The following is a 21,108-nucleotide window of genomic DNA, read 5'->3' on the forward strand; positions in this document are numbered from 1 at the left end:
AAATTACCCTGTAAATGTCACCTTCAGTGAAAAATCATTATAGGAAAAAAACCCCTAAACATTGAGAATTTTCCTAATCATGACATGTTTAGCTGCATTCAGAGTCTCTGCATGAAATCCACAGAATACAGCCGTGCACAAAGCAATTGCTCTGTTTTTGTCTGTTCTCTGTTGACTATAGTTCAGGTAAAATTAATGCATTAAATGATGGAATGTAACTCAAATTTGCTACAGCTTTTAGAAAGCCTTATTCCTGAAGGTGCTTACCCAAGTAATTTTGTTGTAGCAGCTGTAACTAACAGCAGATGCACCTAGTATCTCTTTCTGAATAGAAAGCATTGACTTAAACCACTTAACAACTGGGAAACCAGAAGTTAGAAAACCAGGAGGTGTATCCCCTTACCTGAATCCAGTGTTTTTGGCAAGTTTATAAGAGTGGGAGGGTTAAGGAGAAGATGTTAATTTGAAAATTCTGCCCACGCTGGAGATGAATAGTGGGTACTTTAAGAGTGGCAATTCCTGTTTTCTTCCAATTTTAAACTATTTCAAAATGTATCAGACCCTCACGAAAGAATTAACTATTACCTTACCTGAAAATTCAACTCTTACTCTCTTAAAGATAATTTTATCCACCCCTGCTTCTTTGAATGTACCTATTTATTTAACCCTGGTGACCAGCTGCTACAGAAGCCGTGTACCTGGGTACGCCGCAGTGCCGCCCGGGAGCCTGCACGCCCTGCCTGCGGCCCTGTGCTGGCTGCACCCAGCGCCCGGTGAGCAGCCTATGGCGAAAGCCGGTACACTGTCCCCATCCCTTCAAACAGCATTTTATACCACCTGATGACTACAAGGGCGAACGCGGCTTTGTTCTTCCTAATGAACACCAAGGAAAAAATGTGTTAAGTGAATACACGACTGCATGCCAGCTAAACGGCTCTTACATCATTAATAACACATCCTTCCCCCACCCCTCCATGTATCTTCCACATGATTGTCACGCTTTTTTCCACAGCATTCAAGATGTTTGTATGCTAAGCATGACTTACGCTCTTTTTCTCTACCAGCACAATGAAGACAAAACCCCTCCACAGCAGGAACATGGTGTGTGCCTGCAGTAACATCAGACAAGTCTTTCAACCCGCCCCATGGCAAGGCAGCAAAAGCCCCACGCAAACTTACCTTTTTTATTCCCTTTTCTTCCCAAGCTGGTCTTTTCTGACCCTTGCCCACGATATTTTTCCCTGCTTACCCTCATAACGGGTGCCAGGGAGCTGTGAGTCGCAGGGGCTGCCCTGTGCCCTGTGACTGAGGAAGTCAGGAACCGCCCGGGACCAGTCAGAACCGGTTCTGTCCAGCTCAGACACCTGTGGGGACGAAGCCGTGGTGCACCAAAACCACAGCAGGTCGGGGAAGCACAGGGTGACGTGGCTGGAACTTATCTAAGAAAGACACCGGTAGCAGCATGGGGAGGCTTTCGGGGAGGGTGCCACGGTCCCCTCAGGGACGTCCCACGCCAGGGCAGGGGCACGGAGGAACAGAGCAATAGGAAAACCAGTAGGCAAAGTGGAGCAGAAACCCATTAGGCACGCAGTACCTCAACCTCCTACACTGCCTGACACCTCTCTGAGGAAATTTGGGCTGAGAGACTGTAATCCACAGGAAAAGAAGGGAAGCTGAGACTGGGGAGGGGAGAGGATACACGTTTTTACACGTCTGTGTAGCCTCGTATTGCTAATAGTGTCATTTCCCTACATGCTAGCTGTACAGATGGTGTCAAGGTTTGCAGGGTAACACTTTGGTGTAAGATAGGCCTAAATTTACAAACAGGAAGTTGGGGGGGGTTTGTAAGGAGAAAGAAAATTTGTTATTCACAAAAATTAGTCGAGTTAAAGCTATCTATCAGGTAATGTGGATAAAGTGGGTCATTAACACCTGCTGGATTACAGACTGCTTTCATTTGATTAGTGCAATACTGGATGCATAAGGCACTTATTTTAGCCATACATAGCCCTGCTGACCGGGATAGTACACACTGATTTTGATAACTAGCAGCTGGCATTTTAAGAGTCTGGTCGTTCTTTACATGGAGGACGGAGAAAAATTTGGGAGTCTGAGCATATGAGAAGGATCTCAATAATTTGGAAAAAATACCTTCTTCGGGGTCAAAACGACTCTTTTATTCTAGGTGATGTTTGTGTATGGGCTTAAATAAAAAAGCTCACCGTCACGCTGACTCGCGTAGATCCAGAATCTAATATGGGTCCTGTTTGTATTATTTCCTCAGCTCTGTGTCACTAAGATGTACGGCTACATTGGTAGAAAGAGTAATTGTTTTGTTCAAAATTAAAAGCTGCATTGTATTTTTGAATTCCAGCTGTGATAGTCATGAAAAATTAATGCCCGCTGTGCTGGATAGAAACTACCACTACCTACTACCAGATACACAGGTATGCGATGTCCAAATTAGCTGGCTGAGGTAATCGTTGGCATAGTACTTCTTTTGCAAATCACCGAATGTGACCAGTAGCCAAGCAATATGATTTTGGCTTGTGGTGTCACAATTTTACATTAATTTCAGTGAGATCAATGACAAAAGAGGTATTTTGAGCTTCTCTTATTGCACTCACAGCGAGATAATTGTATTTCATTCATATGTTCTGATTTTTATCAGTAGATCTCAAAGCACTTTAAAATGGTCTCTCATATATTTGGGATATGAGACATGGATGCAGAGATGTATTCAAAGTCTTCCAGCAGACCAGTAGCCAAAGCAGGAACAGAAACCAGGGGCTCCAGTCTTAAGGTTTTTCTATACTTTTCATTTGTAAGAATGCCCTAATACATACTTAATAACAGTATTTAGGAAGAAGTTCATACAAGAAAAATACTGTGATTAGTGGTGTAGTTTCTATCTACAGGAGGCACTGGATAATGAATATTAAACTATAGAAATGACAGTCACATGGCTTGCTACTTCTTGTTCCCTCCTAAATAACACTTTTTTTTAACATTATCTATTCCTTCATTTCACAGGCAAAGGAGTTAAAACCTCCACATTCAAAACCCCACAGTAATTAATTTTTATGTCTCCAAATTCCATCTCTTTGATAGTACTAGTCTGGTCTGAATAGATGCTGGTTATTTTGGTTGGGATAGGAAATTCTTATAATCCTTATGTGCAGTACAGAGGTTGGATAATCTGTTTCTCTTCCTGTTGTGTCCAAGCCCTTAAAGCTGTGTGATAGAATATTGGTTGACAATCCACTTGCTGATAACATGTCAACAGTAATGCTACACCCTGCTGTGCGGGTCCCTTCACAGCCTTGGCTTCTTTTTTTGTTGGTTTTTTTTTGTGTGTGGTGGTGGTGTTTGTTGTTTTTTGTTTCGTTTGAAAGAGGTGGAACGGTTTCTGGAAGTGGTGTATGTAATAGGCTGCATGTGGTTGGTGTAGGAAAGGCCAGAAAGCTTGGACTGTGGGCAGTAAAGCAAGAAAGGAGAATGAGCCCCTCAGCAGAAGCTGTGGCACAATTAAAATCCTCGCTGCCAAAAAGAACACAGTTACATATTCCTAGCAGCAGGGAAATCTCCCCAATGTATTGGAAGTCTCTGCCCTCTACTGGCATTCCTGAAGATCAGCCTCAACTCCGCTGTGGGAGTCTGTGTTCATATCCCCAAGGAGTCTTCCCAAACAGTGTTGAGACTGGCCGTATTTATCAAGCAAATACTTTAGAACATGGTGTTTCAGGAAGTGCAAGAATGACAGTGTCTGACAGGGATCTAAATCTCAAGTGACATTTGCTATTGACTTCTGCAATGCTTTTCAGATGTCTGCCTACTTCTCACCTTGTTCAACACTACAAGGGTTAGTCTGAAGCATCTCCGCATGCTATTACAGTCCCCATCTGTTTTCTTCCAGTGAGCCAATACAAGAAAGAAGAAACAAGAAAATAAATGTAACTTTTTGTTCTGGTGGTGGTTTTCATTCCACTATAAAAAAAATCACGCTTGTTTAGCATAATGAATTATTTCAACAAAAGGTCTCAAAGTGCAATTTTGGGTTAATGTAGAACTGCAACTGCTGAATGACTCAGCTACCATCGTATTTGGAAACCGTCCCCCATTGTATTTACAGTGCATCTCTTTTCCTTGGGTGCAGAGCATCATTTTAAACCTTCATTTTGTGGCAACTGTTACTAGCTAATTGGTAGAAAACTAATTTTCCCATTGAAATACAACCTTGAAAAACTAATTAAACCTGTTGGTAAAATACGTGAATTTCACTTCACAGTGCAATCAGAAAACATTTCAGACTCAGTTCTGCAGTGAACTAAAGGTTCTGCAAAGCACCAGGACCATGCATGGATCCGGCTTCATAGGATGGTGGCCTCAGCCTCAACAGCAGCTCATGTTCTCACCCACTTACGCCTGTGTACTAGGTTTGTGTGGCCAGGTTTTGGTAGCAGGGGGGCTACAGGTGTGACTTCTGTGAGAAGCTGCTAGAAGCTTCCCCTGTGTCCAACAGAGCCAATGCCAGCCGGCTCCAAGAAGCTCCTGCCGCTGGCCAAGGCCGAGCCCATCAGCAACGGTGGTAGCGCCTCTGGGATAACATATTCAAGAAGGGGGGAAAAAACTGCTGTGCAGCAGCAGCCAGAGGAGAGGATTGAGAATATGTGAGAGAAACAACTCTGCAGACACCAAGGTCAGTGAAGAAGGAGGGGGAGGAGAGGCTCCAGGCGCCAGAGCAGAGATTCCCCTGCAGCCCGTGGTGAAGACCATGGTGAGGCAGGCTGTGCCCCTGCAGCCCATGGAGGTCCACGGTGGAGCAGATATCCACCTGCAGCCCATGGAGGACCCCACGCTGGAGTAGGTGGATGCCTGAAGGAGGCTGTGACCCCATGGGAAGCCCACGCTGGAGCAGGCTCCTGGCAGGACCTGTGGACCTGTGGAGAGAGGAGCCCATGCTGGAGCAGGTTTGCTGGCAGGACTTGTCACCCTGCGAGGGACCCACGCTGGAGCAGTCTGTCCTGAAGGACTGCACCCTGTGGAAGGGACCCATGCTGGAGCAGTTCATGAAGAACTGTAGCCCATGGGAAGGACTCACGTTGGAGAAGTTTGTGGAGGAGTATCTCCCATGGGAGGGATGCCATGCTGGAGCAGGGGAAGAGTGTGAGGAGTCCTCCCCCTGAGGAGGAGGGAGCAGGAGAGACAATGTGTGATGCACTGACCGCAACCCCCACTCCCTGTCCCCTTGCACCGCTGTGGGGGGAGGAGGTAGAGAATTCAGGAGTGAAGTTGAGCCTGGGAAGAAGGGAGGGGTGGGGGGAAGGTGTTTTAAGATTTAGTTTTTATTTTCATTATCCTACTCTGATTTGACTGGCAATAAATTAAACTAATTTCCCCAAGTCGAGTCTGTTCTGCCCATGACGGTAAGGTAATCGGTGAGTGATCTCCCTGTCCTTACCTCGACCCAGGAGCCTTTTGTTACATTTTCTCTCCCCTGTCCAGCTGAGGAGGGGGGAGTGACAGAGTGGCTTTGGTGGGCACCTGGCGTCCAGCCAGAGTCAACCCACAACAGCCTGAAATGTCAAAACCAGCTTCTTGCCCAGTATTGGGAGGTCTTTGGATTTGTAGTGATACTACCAGTATTCTTCTGTACAAGTCTCTTTTATATTTAGTTATGCTTTATTAAAATCTACTTTTTCTAAATCTGTAAGAGAAAAAAATATTAATCCAAAACAGACCTGTCCCTGCTGCCATGGCATTCTGGCAAAGACATACTTTGTCTCTGCACGTTTGTATCTGATGCTATGGGTAACAGCCGCCCCACTCTGGGGTAATTGCGCCTACACGTGTATGGATGTACCACAAAATTGCATCTTTTCAAAGACACGTTGGCTCAGGTCTGGAAACATCCCTTTTCTAAGAACAAGGGGTAGACTGCTACTTCTGTAAAAACGAGAATGCTGAGCACAAATGAGTTAGAGCCTAAGAGCAGGACTGATCTGCGCAGAACGATTTGTGTTTTATTTCTACCCAGACCTCACTGACCTCTTTCTTTAGTAAACAGCAGTACGCATCTTCTAAAGAAGGTTGCATAGAAAACTGCCTTACTAAATTGGATCTATGCATGTGAATTTTTTAATATGACACCAGTTGTACAGTCCTAAATGAAAAAATCGTAAATTCAGCTGCTTATATATATTAAGAAATTAATAAATATTGCATTCCTTAAATTAAAGGAGGATAAACTTTCTTCTGCAGTATTACATTGATGTTGATGGTGCCACATAAATAGTAAAATATGCTGAACAATTTGGGGGTTCTCAACAACACTGGAGTGGAAATTCATCAGGTATTGCATTTCTGCAAGAAGCACTAAGCTGTCCCTGCCCATGGCACAGGGGGTGGACTAGATGATCTTCAAAGGTCCCTTCCAACCCAAACCATCCTGTGATTCTGTGAAAATCTTCACAACAGACCTCGAGCCTCCAGTTGTGTGTGTGTTTAGCATGGATTAACTCCCTGCAGTTCCCACAGACTACATCTCTCCTTCTCATTGCAGCACCAACAGCTCTCTGAGCCTCCTGAAGGAGCCAGGCAACCCAGATGTTTGCAGTGTCAGGGTGGCTTTTTTTCCTAGACAATTACTTAACTGGAATAAAGTTTGTAGAGACCTGGGATGAAACTGGTCATGTAAAGCCTCTTTCCCATTAAATTCCCCAGGTTAAATCCCTCACCTCTAGCAGCAAGCTTGACATACACTTGCCAACACCTTCATTCTCACTCTCAAGCTTCAATAATGCCATTTTCATCTTTCCACTCATACCTGCAACTGATAATAATCCAGTCAACAGTCTCCCATTCGCAATTATGTTTTAGCACTATTCACTGTTTCAGTCAGCATATTTCACCACTCTTACATTGCTGCAGTCAACATATTATTTTTCCCAATAGCTGTATCACTTCTTATCCACTAGGCACCAGTACAAGTTGAAGGAGGTCACACTGGGGTAGACACCTTTTATGGAATGGAGAAATTGCTCATGTTTTCTACCATTCTTCCCCCTTCAAGCAAGAGTGGAAGAAGGAAAGCTCAGGTGAGGACAATGTTCCTGTCACTATGTTTGCATGCCATTCAGCATGGATTTCTTCCATCTCATGCATTTATACAGCTGCTCTGTCTTACAATAACCATAGCCTTTTGTTTAATTAGCTGGGTGAAAGCAGCAGTCAGGATAGGCACAGCAGACCCCTGTGAGGCGTTGAACCGGCACTGGAGCTAGAGCTGGACACGTACAGCAGCACAGAGTGATTGGTGGCACTGCTTCATGTTCAGCACTGTCCTAACACAGCTGTTCTGCTTCTAGACCTGTGCAATACGATGTGAAGGGAGACAACTAGCCAGGTTAGGTCTCCACAAGCTTAGCAACCCTCTCCTTAGCATACTGTAGACACCTCCCCCGTTTTCAAGGCCCTATCTCTAGTTTACAGTGGCAGAGCATACCTGAAGCATCTAGGTCAGAACCACAGATTTGCCTCAGGTTTTCCTAGCAGGACCATCAGGTCTTTCTACTGAAGGAGGAGGAATCAATCTAACTTCCGAAATGCACTTATTGCACCTCATTGTCTTTTTCTGACCTTTCGTTCTCTACCAAAATTTAAATCTAGTTTTTCTCTTTCCTCCTGTATAATCTCAGGGTTGGTTAGTCACAACCTTCAACTTAATTCCACGTGACCAACGACCAGCCATTTGCCTTTTTCACCAGGTTATTAATAACAACATTAAGGTCCAGGTACATGTGCATAATTGATAAAAGATGCCTGAAAAGCCCCTGTAGCCCTTAGCAAGTAAGATTCTCTGCTCGTCTTAGTCCCATTTGCTGTGTTACCATCTTCTGCCAGAGCAAGTTCTGCAAAAATATCCCTGAGCCATACAGCCTGCTAGGCCCTTGGCCCTGTGCTCTTACACAGCTGTAGAAATGCATTTCTGGAAGCCCAGCTGTGCTCCCTTCACCATTCAAGAGTTTGATCTGCTCTCCAGGGACCTTCCAAGATACAATTCAATAGATGTTTGCAAAAAGACACAACACAGCAACTTGAAAGCAACTTGGAAATACAGCTAGTTTGGCAAAGGGAAGCCTTCAAATCATGTAAGCTTGTAGCACGATAGCTCCTCCCTTTTCCAGAATAATCAAGTAATACCTTAGTGTTTCATTCCTTATCACTGCCTTGCAGTTTTTGTCTGTACTCTTAGCCTGTAGAAATTGCTGGTCAAATGGTATGGCTGCGAATCTTCCATTTAAAATCAAAAGCAGCTTCATGAATTAACAGTTCATGACTGGCTTGACAGGACATAAAAATTCTCCTCTACACCTTTGCATCCAGCAGAGCAGAACAAGTAAAGGGACAGTCACACCAAAAAAGGCCAATCATGCAGCCATATGACCATGTTAAGTGACATGGGTACACATGAGCTTTTCCTAGTGGGAAGAGGGGAATGGTTTCCCCAATTCATGGTGGTAAATCCTTCCCCAAACACAATCCTGAAGTTAATAAAAAAGTGGTAGAGAGAATGTACATACAACTTCGCATGTTCAATTGTTCTCAAGGTGTTCCAAAAAAACCTGACAGTACTGGTTCCATGTAAGCCTATGCTCAGAACAGGCAATACTTTCACTCTGCAACCAAACTATATTTCCAGGTAATGTAGCTGGATTAAAGAAAACATTTGCTCCAGCTGAAGGCCTGCCTCTAGGCATCGCAAGTAGCTCTTCTGCATCTCTCCCACAGAAATATATTTTACACAGCATGATCAGAAGGAAATAAGCAAAAAATGAAGCCCTTTGCCGTAACTGAACTGTGAATTCAGTTAAACTGATTAAAACATTATCCAGATACTCTGATTACAGTGATGGAGACAGACCAGTACATAAACCAATATACGTTTATTTAGCACAAAAAGTTCCATATTCAAATAGAAGTGTGCGTATGCTTTTTCTAGTACTTCTTTTCAGCACTTTGCTTTTTCAGAAAGCAAAGAACCATCATGACTAACACAAAGACATACTAATCATTTGGCAGAACAACTGTTTTATCCTACAACTGCAGGCCCGATAGCAGCTTATAAACTGTAAGGCAAATTAGGAACTACTTCTTGAGTGAGTAATCTCTGTACAGTTCCATTAACTCAAACATTGACTGGAACATTCACAAAAAAAACATTACAAGACTAGGACATTATATATGACTGGAACGTTTCCTATAATTACAGCCAACATAATATGCAGGGCAGGGTTACATTCTCAGACAGAAAAAGACAGACAGACTACTGAAAGACTCACAGTAAGTTGCCAGAAACACTTACTGAGAAAAAAATCCAACCATTATGTATGTGATTGTATAACATAATTGAGCACAACTCCCACTTCAGAGAAAACAGGTAAGTCGACATATAATGCTCAGAATTAGGACATCTACAGACTTTAAAGCCCGCAAATGCTGGTAGCTCACAACTGACAGAACAGAAATATTACTTGAAATCTGGTTCCATTAATGGCATAACTACAATCACTGGATAGAGAAGACCATCCAAATTATACTGGCAGACAGATTTTCCATAGCTGCTCCTTTGCTGAAGTTTCACCATCTTAAGTGACCGACATCAAAGGTGTGCTGCAACTAGTTCAGTCTTCCCTCCTGTAGTTATCACCTGGATTAGACTCCCTGAGTTTGGTCGATTCATTCCTGTTACCCAGTCAAAAAAGGTTCTGTTTTAAAATAAATGAATAAAACAGGGTGAGGAGGAGGAAACCTACTATACCTACTATCCACTACCTACTATCAGGTATATTGACAGGAAGCATAAGATAAAGCCTATTACTTTTCCGTCTTTTCCCATTGCCCTCTCCAGTGACTTCTATGTATGTTGTAAACTAGCAATGCAGTCACTGGATTCAGACTCTCAGAGCTGGACAGAGGCCCAGAGAAATCCACAGGGCTTTACAGTGCACACACAGGATTTTCAGAACATCTCAAAGGAAAAGGTCAGGAGCTTAAAATGTCAAAGTGGCAAGCCAAAGCGTCAAGTTTTTTCCCCAAGTTAAAAAAAAAATTTTGAAAATGGGAAGGAAAGGCTACTTAAGTTGCCTTTATAGTATGTATCAGAAACACGATTTATGGCTAAAATAGAGTTGCTAAACCCATTACTCTGCCAACAGGCCATTATAACACTTAGATATTTAACTGTGAAAGTGGTCTCGGCAGAAGCACAGAAAGCCTTAAGACATCCAAAATAGCACTGAGTAAGATGGACTCCTTCTAGGTAGCACACCAGAACACTTCTTATCAAGATGTAATATAAATTCCTTACTCAAAAATATAATCTAGAAAATGCAGCATATTTCTCAGCTCCATCAACCCTTCCAATATTGCAGACATAGCAGGATGCTCCAACATGGCAGTTGCTATCTGACACAACGGCTTCCAGGGCACAAAATTCAAGTGCCATACAGGAAAAGATTTTGTACATCCTTACCAAGATGCAGATGTTACCAACACTTAACAACACTGGATGTTTTTCTTCCACAGCCAGTGAGATTTTCAGTTTTCAAAGCTGGATTTGAAGTTCAGGGAATTAGAACCCAAGAAACAAAACAAGTCAATCAACCTAATTCTCCCATAAGGACAAAAATACTTAGAAGTTAAAATTTAAAAAAATGAATTTGTAAAACCACAACATCTGGATAAGCAGTCTCTGGAGCACAATAAATTAAAGGGGTTTTTTGAACATTTTTAGGCCAACTAAATTCAATTGATGGGGCCCTTTTAAAGAGCCACATCCAACAGCTGCATCAGCTTCTCGCAACAAAAAACATTTCCAACTCTGACATCCAATTTAGAAAAAATAAATCACAAAACAAAGGAAATGTAGTGTCAGAGCTGAACTACTCTCTGAACCATTAGCAATAGGTAAATGCAATTTCAGTGTCAGTTCCAAAAGACTCTAAAAACATGTAAAAGTAAAGCCCTTTACAACGTATGAATACACAGATTCATCTTGTTTTTTTCTCAGAGACAAGACAGTTGTGTCCTTATTTTCTTTCTTTTGACAGCTCACCCTCAGCAGAATCTTTGCTACTCCCCATCATATTGCAGAAAGCAGTACTTATGCTGCACCTTCTCTAACTGAGAGGAATGAGAAACAGTAAGCCTTATAATCTCAGCCTGCTGTTAAATAAGCTACAGTTGAAGTTTCAGCATTTTGCAACATCATTCAGGACAAGCCTTTGTGGATGATGGTAAGCAAAATATTCAACTAAATTTTTCTAAACAAGAGCAGGAATTTTGCCAGCTGAGAGAAGTGAACTAACACACCATAGACTGGGCAGTAAAGAGTGTTTAAAAGAAAAAAAATCCCCACCAAAGTTTACATGCCTATTTGCAGTTTACCTTTAAGCCAGACTACTGACTCCTGCATCTGCTGTTTGCAATTTAATTTGTCTACAGGGTTTAAGAGATTCTCTGGCTTCCAACTGCTTAAGGCTATGTCCCTTGTCGGAATAACTGGTGTAGAGATGCTGAAGTTGATGGAGTTGGGCTAATTTTCTCCAGTTAAGAAGCCTGTGCAATAAACCCAATGTGATTTAGAAACATACACAATGAGGTGATGACAGAGGAAAAAAACCACCCAAATCCAAAGACAGCTATTTAGAAAGAACATGCAATAAGATGCAGCAGCAAGAGGGAACAGTGAGGAATTGCTTAGTTATCACATGGATACTCACTCAGCAATGAATTCTAAGGGTGTCCAGGAGCTGAAATCTGCATCAGGCATTGACTTCCTATTTGCTGGTGTATCTAAGGTAACCCTGTGATTAAAAAAAATAAGCCTTTTATTTATACAACATGTTTCTGATGAGCACCACCTGCTTCTATTCATTGCTGTTAACATATGCTTGAATTTTATACCACGTGGTATGGATTTCCCTTGCATCCTCTACATGCGTTAACAGCACATAGCCATCAGTTTCAACGTATATCAAAGGCTCCAAGCTATAACCCCTCACCTTCCTGGCTCGCTGATGACATCCAGCCCATTAGGGCAATCACTTAGCCCACAGCTCCCTTGCAGTCTCTCTCATGCAGCCAGGGAATGGCAGTAATATGCTTGTTCACATGTACTACACAGCACACATGCACTACATCCATGCTTTCAAATAGCCTCACACCTGCTGCAAATGCAGAGATTAAGTGCACAAGCATAGGAAGTTTTGACTTTGATGCTACTTATTTACACTACACACAATGATATGAAGGGGGTGAACTTGTCACAACTCCCTCACTGAGATGCTGTTGACAATCCAAGGTATAATTACTCTCTCAACAATTCACTGAAGAACAGAGTTTTGCGTGAGAACTATGTCAGTGCAGAATGCCCAGAAGCCCAGTGATCTTGGTGTCTGCCTGTCTGTAAAGCTCTGTAGAAGGTGGTGTCAATTATCCAAACACTTTTAATGCCGTTGCTCTCTGACCTGAAGAAGTGCACGTAAGACTGTGTATATGAGGAAAACAAAGCAGGGAGAATTCAGGTAGCGTTCCAAAGACTAGAGTGCTGTACTGGGATTAAGTTTTGGATCCTGAACTAGATGTGGATGTGGCAAGAAAAATACTTTTAATTTTTGCAGCAGAATTAATAAATTTACACAGTGAAGACCTACTAGGCCATCCACTTTTACTAGCTTTCCTCTTCAAAATGAAAGCTGTGACTGGCAAATACAAGCTAAACCTTTTCGTTTCACAGATCCTCAAAGTGACCTAATTTTACAGATCAAGCATAGATATGCAGCACCTTATGAAGAAGCATCTTTGCATCTTTAACCAAGTCAAAACTCATCAAGTAATGCTTTGCTTTACTATTATCACACAGCTAAATCTAAAACTGAGCTGAATAGCTCACCTCATTTTCGAAGTTGTTTATACTAAAAAAAAATAAAAAAAAGAAATCACATGCTAATGCATGGCTACAGTTAAACTGGTTAAAAGCAAATCAAATTTTAATCCTAACATCCACTACTGTTTTGCAAAGGAAAAGAAAATAATTTAATCATTTTTAGGGTGACTTGCATATCATTTTGTTCATACATTCAAGATGCCTTCTTTCTCTGTGAAACTGCAAGTAGGTCTGAGAAGCTGTTTATGCACTGTAAACAGGACATTGCAAGCATATCCATGTGACTCTAGGTTACAGCAGTAATTAAATAAAACAACACAGGCAGAGGCAACTATGAGGCAACTTACGGTAAAACAGCAACAGCAGCAGAACCAGACGGCAAGCCACTACTGGCACCAGCTAAACTCTGACAAAGCTGATGCACTGCTCCTTTGGCCATGCCATAACCAATCATCCCTAACAATTAAAAACAGGCAAATTAGAGCACAATCAAACCAGCTCTCAATATCATCAGTACTATGACAGAAACTCAGATTGTTTGATGAATATTAAGACCACTTACCACAGCCAGAACAGAATCAGACTTTTAAAACATATCAAAACATACATATTAAAAAAGAAAGAACAAAAAGCTGTTACTAGACATCCAGGAACTATCACAGAAGTCAGTTTACTCAGCACTATAGAAATAAACAGCTTACTGAGTTATGTACATTTAGTTAATGAACCCAAATGTACCCCGAAGGATGGGACCTACAGGGCTAACTTTACAAATCTAATAGAGTAAGGGTGAAGATGCTCATAGCATTTAATAAGGCAATCATCCATTAATTTTAATCATATGACTAAGGTATTTGCAGGTTTGGACCCAAACAGATACAGCTCACTTCTCTCCAGAACTGTAATTCACTTGGTCAGCAACACAAGTCTGACAGGCCCTTTGGAGAAAACTACAAAAAAAAAACCCCTCATGGCAGAAAATTACTAACTGACCCGCAGGTAAAGCAAACCTCTTCCTAAACACTGTTGCTTTCTAGGCAGACAGTACTTAGCAGTGTAAGAGCAACAGGAATGAGAGCATAAGGCACACTGGTCAGGTACAAGATCCGGACAATCAGGGTGCTATAGGTCCGACATGTCTCATGGCATGTATCTGCCAAGCAGTCTAGACACAGATTAAGCACATAGGAAAACAGAGATGTATTTTGTCTACTACAACTGGATGCCTTTCTACCCATCTACATAACTACACAACCCCTTTCCAATGTTCCTGAGGAAGTATTTTGTATCAAAGTTACACTGGTAATTTTGCATTGTAGAAGCATTTCCATTATATTCAATTAGACATAGTATAACATCCACTTTTATTGGGAGGAATCATGGGCAGCAGTAGCTAACTTATTTTACTGTTATGACAAAAATATTTGCATCTCTATCATATTCCCCTCTTGTCTAAACCAAACATTCCAAGTCTTCTTAAACCTTTTCATGCTTCTACATTTCTTAGCCACTGTCAGACTGTTTCTGTAACTTTTTATATAAGTTTTCAGTATTCTTCAATTTGCATTGTGTGAGTCAACATTTTCACATAAGAAAAAAAAAAAATTCACACTAAGAGCAAACAAGAAAAAGATGATTCCTTGCATTACAGCTGGTAGTAACTAGCCTAACAAGTCATATTTGCAAAAGTTGGGTAACCACTCTTTCCCAATTCTTCCTGATGTTAATAAGTTGCATATGTTTGCCCAAAGCACTGCTGTGTTTTTTAGAAAAATCCAGTCTCATTGAAACCAGCTAGTTCAAAACATGAAAGCAAATCACTTTGATTCCTGGGTTGTGGTCCCTTACCTCCCAAAACCACCCAAACAAAAACCGTAACAGTTTGCCAGAGTTCACATTTTTTCATTTGTATATGGTCAGTCAGTAGTACACAGTAAATTATTCATCTGCTTAGTCTCATAAAATAAGCCTTTTATCCTCAGACTATGCCAGATGCAGCTGTAAACATAGAAGATAAATCATTATCTAGAAAATATAGCATATTTTTCCTGAACAGTTTTAGACGCAGCTTGCAGGAATAGTCATAAATTTTATAATATGTTTTAAAACTTCTGTATCTATGTCTCATCAAAATACTGTTGAGGTCACACTAATAAAAGGTTGGGAAATAAGAGTATTTGTCTCAAAGACTTTCCTCTCCCTGCCTGTGGGCTTGTGTGTGAGTGTTTTGTTTTTTTTTTTTTTTTTTACTTTTATATTGCTCCCAGATTTCTTCCTCCATGCAGACCAACTTGGCGAGGAGCAAGACGAAAAAATTAAATAAAGTTTGTATTAAATAGCTAGTGGAAGGCAAAGCTGAAGGTCAACAAGCTTATCTGTCTGAAGCAAAGGTAGACTGGAATCAGAACATGAACAGGATAAGCACATTTAACAGAATCAGCTGAGTCATCACCAACCAAAAAATTGGGTAATTAAGGACTCTGCCTTTCGGAACACAAATAGGAGATTTAACTTTATTTAAGCACTGTACTTACAGCTTGCTGTGTGCTTCTATTCTTCCATATTTTCCAAACATTTTTCACTGTATGATGTATTAGCCAATTACATTTCACCAATGCATGTCAGATACTATGTAAATAGTGATTCTATCTGTTTGCACTGCAGCTTCAAGAGACTCAGTATTGCTACCTGTAAAATTACGCTTTGCTTAAGTGTTTCAGCAGCAATTTTCCATTTGTACTAGACATCAAGAAATTAGGGAGTCAAGCTGTTGCTTCACAAAGAATGCTCAGACTAACAGACAGCTGTAAGTGCCGATGTCCCAGCAGTTATCATGCATTGCATTTTACCTGGGGTTCCACATAAAGCAGCTTGAGCTCCTGTCAAAGTCAAGAGGCCGCCTTCTTTCAGATGTTTTGTGGCTAGGTGGCTGGAAATAGTGGATGTCCAAACGCTCTGCTTCCACATCAGATCACAGTTTTTGTATAAAGCTGATTAGGAAGAGAATTAGTAATGTTAACTAAATGAGAGAAGACTTCTAACTCTAATTTCCTTACTGTCACGCAGAGTGTGACAGCACCATGCAACAGGACTATGAAAACATGCTTTCTACCATTTTCTACTTCCACACTGGGTAAAATATCAGTTTGTGTCTTTTGTATCTCCCTTCTCTTTGGGATCTGAGTCCCAGCTCCACAACATATATTCCAGGCAATTATTTGCTTTCTCACTACCAGAGATAAAAAAAAAATAAACAAACACAAGATAGTTCTATCAGCTCTCCATTAATGGTTCAAAGATTTCCAAGTTCTTAAAACTCCTGTAGGGGTGGCTTCGATCTGTGTCAAGGATCTCAAAACTCTCACATTAGCCTCATCTCACCTTGTAGTAGCATGATCTGTCTCTTTCCGTAACTTCCTCACTGGCTGCAAAGGAGCTACGCTCCATTAGTATGCAGATAGAAGACTCCAAGAGATAAAGGAGTTGAACAAAAAAAAAAAAAAATTTCTTATCACCAGATTACTTCCTAAACCAAGAAACAATCTGTCTGTCTGACAGTAGTATGCTGGTATGGAATACTGAAGATGAATGCATCTGCACTGTATTAAGCGTCCATTCCAGTGCCCCTACATACTGGAGTGCAACCTCTGGCAAGGCAGCCTACCAGGGGAGGTACACCAGTAACTTCAAATGAAAGCAAAATCTGAACTTTCATCATTGGTTTTATTATCAGTATCTGCATGGGAAGAGAAGAAAAACAATAACTAGCCACATCAAAGATTTTAGTATTCAGAAAGAACCATTTCCATAACACAATATGGAATATGCATAAGTAACTGTGACATAAGCCGACCACCTATCCCAAAACATCCTGCTACCCCAACGATAACATCACTATAAATTATTATGATAAATTACCTTATTTAAAATACGGTGTACACCAATAACAATCTAATACAATGCAACTGTGGTGTAAGTGTGTATGCCTTTCTATATTGTCTCTCTTTAAAAATAAATCTTTGCCTGTAATGTCCAAACTGGAAGTGGGGAAGAAAAAGACATGTTTTACCAGATTTACTCCAGACAAAAAACAAGGTTTGGGGTTTTTTTTCCTTGTATCTCTACACTAGTGGGTAAAGTATAAAATTTCATTCTGAATATTACATGGTTAAAAGTTTTTTAAAACTGAAGGCTTTTTTCTGTAGCATGATCTCAGGTCATTAGACAGCTCCTTCCAATACTGTATTGCACCATAATGGCTCAGAGAACTGCAGGAGGCAACGGAGGTTTTATGCATAAAGCAATGAATTAGGCAACAACATCTATGTTTCTACCCAGCCACTGTCTTTTGTAACTTGCCTGACACAGGTAACCTTGGCAAAAGTTAGTTCATAGATAATAATGCTGAGCCCCTTGATAAACTGCATCAAGATTTTTCTGATTAAAATTGATGCATCAAAAAGTATTACTGAGAATACCAAGCACTGTGCAAATTTGACAGACAGCAAAAATTCAGAGAAGCACTGAGAAGCACCGTGACTGAGCTATTTTGTACTTCTACGCTCATGTCCTCTTCTGGACTCAGGAAGAAAGATGATCTCAAATATCTTTATTACCATGATTTTTAAGGATTCCTCTTAGATTTCATTCATGTGTTCACTAGCATTCATGGACCAAAGGCTTACATTTAGCTTTGGCGCTGCCTCCAGCCCATCCTCCTGCTACACACAAGATTGCATCCACCTTTTCTTCACCAAGAAGTTTTCCAACCTCTGTTGTCACCTTCAATACATAGAGCAAAAACATATTGAAACCACTGGACTAATAAGGTAAAGGGTAAGTATCAAGACTGCCTTAAAGTTACTTTTTTCCAGTTATGTAACTGAGTAACACAACACATAGTACTTTAAACAGCTACAGAAAATTAACATGTATGATCTATGAACTCAGAATAAAATAATTGTGTTGAAAGATAGCTATAGATGAAAGTCAGACCGTACAGTGCATGACGTCACTGGAAATAACTGATTCGAGCAGGACCGAAAGGTCTGACCCTTACCTATATCATTAACAAAAACTTTTATTTGCGACTTACTTTTTGACAGGTTCTTCTCTGGGTATGGTGCTGTTTAATACGGGAAATGAAACTCCAGGTCTGACCAGGACTGGTGTCACTTTTGATGATAGTGCAATAAATGAACAACTAAAGATTAGCCTTCTTATTGCTTCTATCTAGACCACAACCATCTGTTTGATACTTGCTGCTAAATTTGAGTTTGTATACTTTTAGATATCCAGTATCTTTTTCAAATATAAGACTTCACAGTTGGTAATGAATTTGTTGGTTATGAATTTTCTCAGCTAAAGCAAAAAGCAAACAATCCATCTCTCAACAAAAGAAGAAAATCCACTGGTTTTCACAAAGGCTCAGGATTGAAAAATACGTTGCAAACATTCTATATTACTCTTGAAAAGCCTTAAGAGTTGTGTAGATATAAAGAAAACATCGGCTAGTGATTCGGTTTGTCAATAAGAGAAATGGGTTCAAAAGTTAAAATTAAAAAAGAAAAAATAAATCTTCTCTCTCGAGAACAAAGCAAAACAGCTTTTAGGCTAGCTTTGATTCTCCCATGCTCACCTTTGTGGAAACCAGCGCATTCTTCAGGGATCCCATCAGGGCTTAGGGTTTGCATGCTTTGAATGTACCATCTACTTACACACAACACATTTAAGAGCTAGGGTATTAGAAAGAAGCGTTGCATTTTAAGATGTCCGAATCCATCTTACTTATACTCATCTGATTCAGTCCACGACTTTTCAAGTCACCAACTGCCTTACGTGCTGAACCTCCAAAATCAAGCTTTTTCTGCGTATTCAGACTCGATATTAGGAAAAATTTCTTAACTAAGAGAGTGGTAACACAATGGAATAGACTGCCCAGGGAGGTGGTGGAGTCACCCTCCCTGGAGATATTCAAGGAGTGTGTGGACGTGGCATTGTGGGATGTGACTTGATGGGCATGGTGCTGTGTGGTGTGGTGGTTTTTCTTTTTTGTAATGGTTGGACTTGATGATCTTACAGGTCTTTTCCAACCTTAGTGATTCTGTGATTTCACGCACGCATGCAGTTAAAAGGAAATTACAAACACGTAAAAAGAAGCGACGAGCCGAAGCTAGGATCTTCGGGTTCACGGTGCGGCAGCAGGACCGCCACCGGCCGGGCTCCTTAGCCCCACAGCGGCGGCTTCTTGCCTGGAGCCCGACCCATCCCCACAGGCGCCTTCCTCGCTGCTGCTACTACAGCAGCGGGCAACGGGCGAATGGAGGGAACCAGGAAGGGAGAGAGGCCGGATGCACCGCTCTCACAGCCTCCCCGGGCAGCGGCCGCCCCGCGGGGACGGGCGGCGAGTGTGCCCGCCCCGCACCCGACGCTGACCCACCTGCTCGGCCTGCTCGGGGAAGGAGTCGGTCGCCCCCACCACCACGTTGGCACTGGCGTCCTCGTTCTCCGCCAGGTCGATGCTGGCCACCCACTGCCGCGGCGAGAGGAACGGCGCGTTAGCGGCCCGCTCTCCCAAACGCCTGACGCTGCCCCGCGGCTCGAGCGCTCGCCCGGCGGCCGGCTGCCCTCGTGGGAGCGCCGTCCCGGCGGGGCAGCGGCGCTCCCCTCGGCGGGGCTCCCCTCGGCGGGGCTCCCCTCGGCGGGGCTCCCCTCGGCGGGGCTCCCCTCGGCGGGGCTCCCCGCCTCCCACCCCCCGGCCCGGCCCGGCCCGGCCCGGCCCGGCGCTTACCCAGTTCCTGGACTTGAAGTACCGCACGCACTGGGACCCCAGCGCCCCTCTGCCCCCGTACACCAGCACCCTGCCCGCCGTAGCCATGCCCGCTGCCCGCCCGTCCCGGTCTAGCTCCTGCTCTGGCTGTGGCCTCGCCGGCCGGCCAGGCAGCCCCACCTGCGCATGCGGGCCACCCCCCGCAAGGGGCGGGCTCGGGGCGGCAGCGGCCGGCCATAGGCGGCGGGGGACGGCCCGTTGTGCTGCTGCCTTTCCCGGGGGCCGTGCTAGAGCCGGGAGGAGGAGAAATCCCGGTGCCTCGGCCGAGCTCCAGCCTGCCCCCGAGGGCTCAGGCGGTGCCGCCGCCAGACTTTTACCTGAGGAAATCCCCCACCCGCAGCTCCCCCGGGCCCGCAGCGCCAGGGCCGGGCTCGGGGCGAAAGCCGGTGGCGGTCTTGGGCGCGCACCCCCCCAGACCCCCCGCCCCCCCGGGCAAAGGCGGCCCTCCGGCGCCCCTCCCCACCCGGCCTGAGCGCCGGGCTGTGTTACCTGCCGCCCCGGGATACTGCCAGGATTAATTCATCAGCGGTTACAAAGGTCCCTGCAGGTCTTGAGTAGCAGTAACCGTAGAAGTGCAGGCAATTACGGCCGGTTTTCTTGACTGCTGCTGGGTCGCACCCGTAGCTTGAATTACGCCGCTTGCTTCACTCCCTGGGCCGCGCCGCGGGCGGGAAGGTGCGGCCGGGCCTCCGCGGGCTGCGAGGAGCTGTGTGCGTCCCGTTTTAATTCGGAAGATTGACACGTGAAGCCTCGGCATCCTGAAGCATCATTTATGTACCTCAGTAAAGAGGCTTAGAGATGGACGGGCACCGCTCCGGGGCGTACGGGCGGTCCGGATAGCTCTGACCGCCCGCAGTGACCTTTAGAGGCAGGGTGGGAGTCGGCGCCGAGAGAAGGCAGCCCAACACGGCTGAGGCGCCAGCAGAATCCTGATGCCAAATTATGTGGTTTAAATGCTTTGTCCCTTGCACACAGCTATTTACACACATTGTTAATAATCTAAAAAAAGGGATTCTACTCCTAATTTTCCTCCCATGCTGTTACAGTAAGGAACTTGATGTCATTTGAGCAGGACAATTAAACCTCTGATGAAACATTAGCCAGGCAATAGATATAGGATTACTTTCTGCAGAAACAAGCATCACCACACTACAGTGTAATGAAGCTGTTACTTGCAACCATTTCAGGATGTTGTCACAGCAAAATATATTTTTAGAATTGATTTTTAACAATACAGATTAATTTCTGGAGCTTCGAAATACAAGGAGATGCATTTTGAAATGCCTGCTATTCATTCGTGGATTTCAGAGCACAAAAAAAACCGGGAAAC

The 21,108-nt window shown here is 43.2% G+C and overlaps 1 protein-coding gene across 1 annotated transcript; it reads right to left on the reverse strand.

Annotated features, from left to right (window-relative positions):
• Positions 1–8,936: 8,936 nt before the first annotated feature.
• QDPR (quinoid dihydropteridine reductase) lies at positions 8,937–19,826 on the reverse strand. Its single transcript, XM_059818002.1, has 7 exons — positions 19,740–19,826; positions 19,389–19,481; positions 17,635–17,731; positions 15,799–15,939; positions 13,297–13,405; positions 11,784–11,867; positions 8,937–9,767 (listed from the first exon to the last, which is right to left on the reverse strand). The coding sequence occupies exons 1-7, from the start codon at positions 19,824–19,826 to the stop codon at positions 9,662–9,664; spliced, it is 717 nt and encodes a 238-aa protein (XP_059673985.1). The 3' UTR covers positions 8,937–9,661.
• Positions 19,827–21,108: the final 1,282 nt, after the last annotated feature.

The sequence above is a fragment of the Gavia stellata genome, chromosome 5 (genome assembly GCF_030936135.1).
Source record: "Gavia stellata isolate bGavSte3 chromosome 5, bGavSte3.hap2, whole genome shotgun sequence".
Taxonomy (NCBI): Eukaryota; Metazoa; Chordata; class Aves; order Gaviiformes; family Gaviidae; genus Gavia; species Gavia stellata.

Bases quoted from the DNA above. Each gene is read 5' to 3' on its own strand.
- QDPR (XM_059818002.1), bottom strand. From the start codon at position 19,826: ATGGCTACGGCGGGCAGGGTGCTGGTGTACGGGGGCAGAGGGGCGCTG. The intron at 15,940-17,634 runs GTAAGCCTTTGG...CTTCCTAATCAG, and splicing joins AGGCAGCGCCAAAGCTAAAT to CTTTATACAAAAACTGTGAT. The intron at 13,406-15,798 runs GTAAAATGCAAT...TTTAATTGTTAG, and splicing joins TGCTTTATGTGGAACCCCAG to GGATGATTGGTTATGGCATG.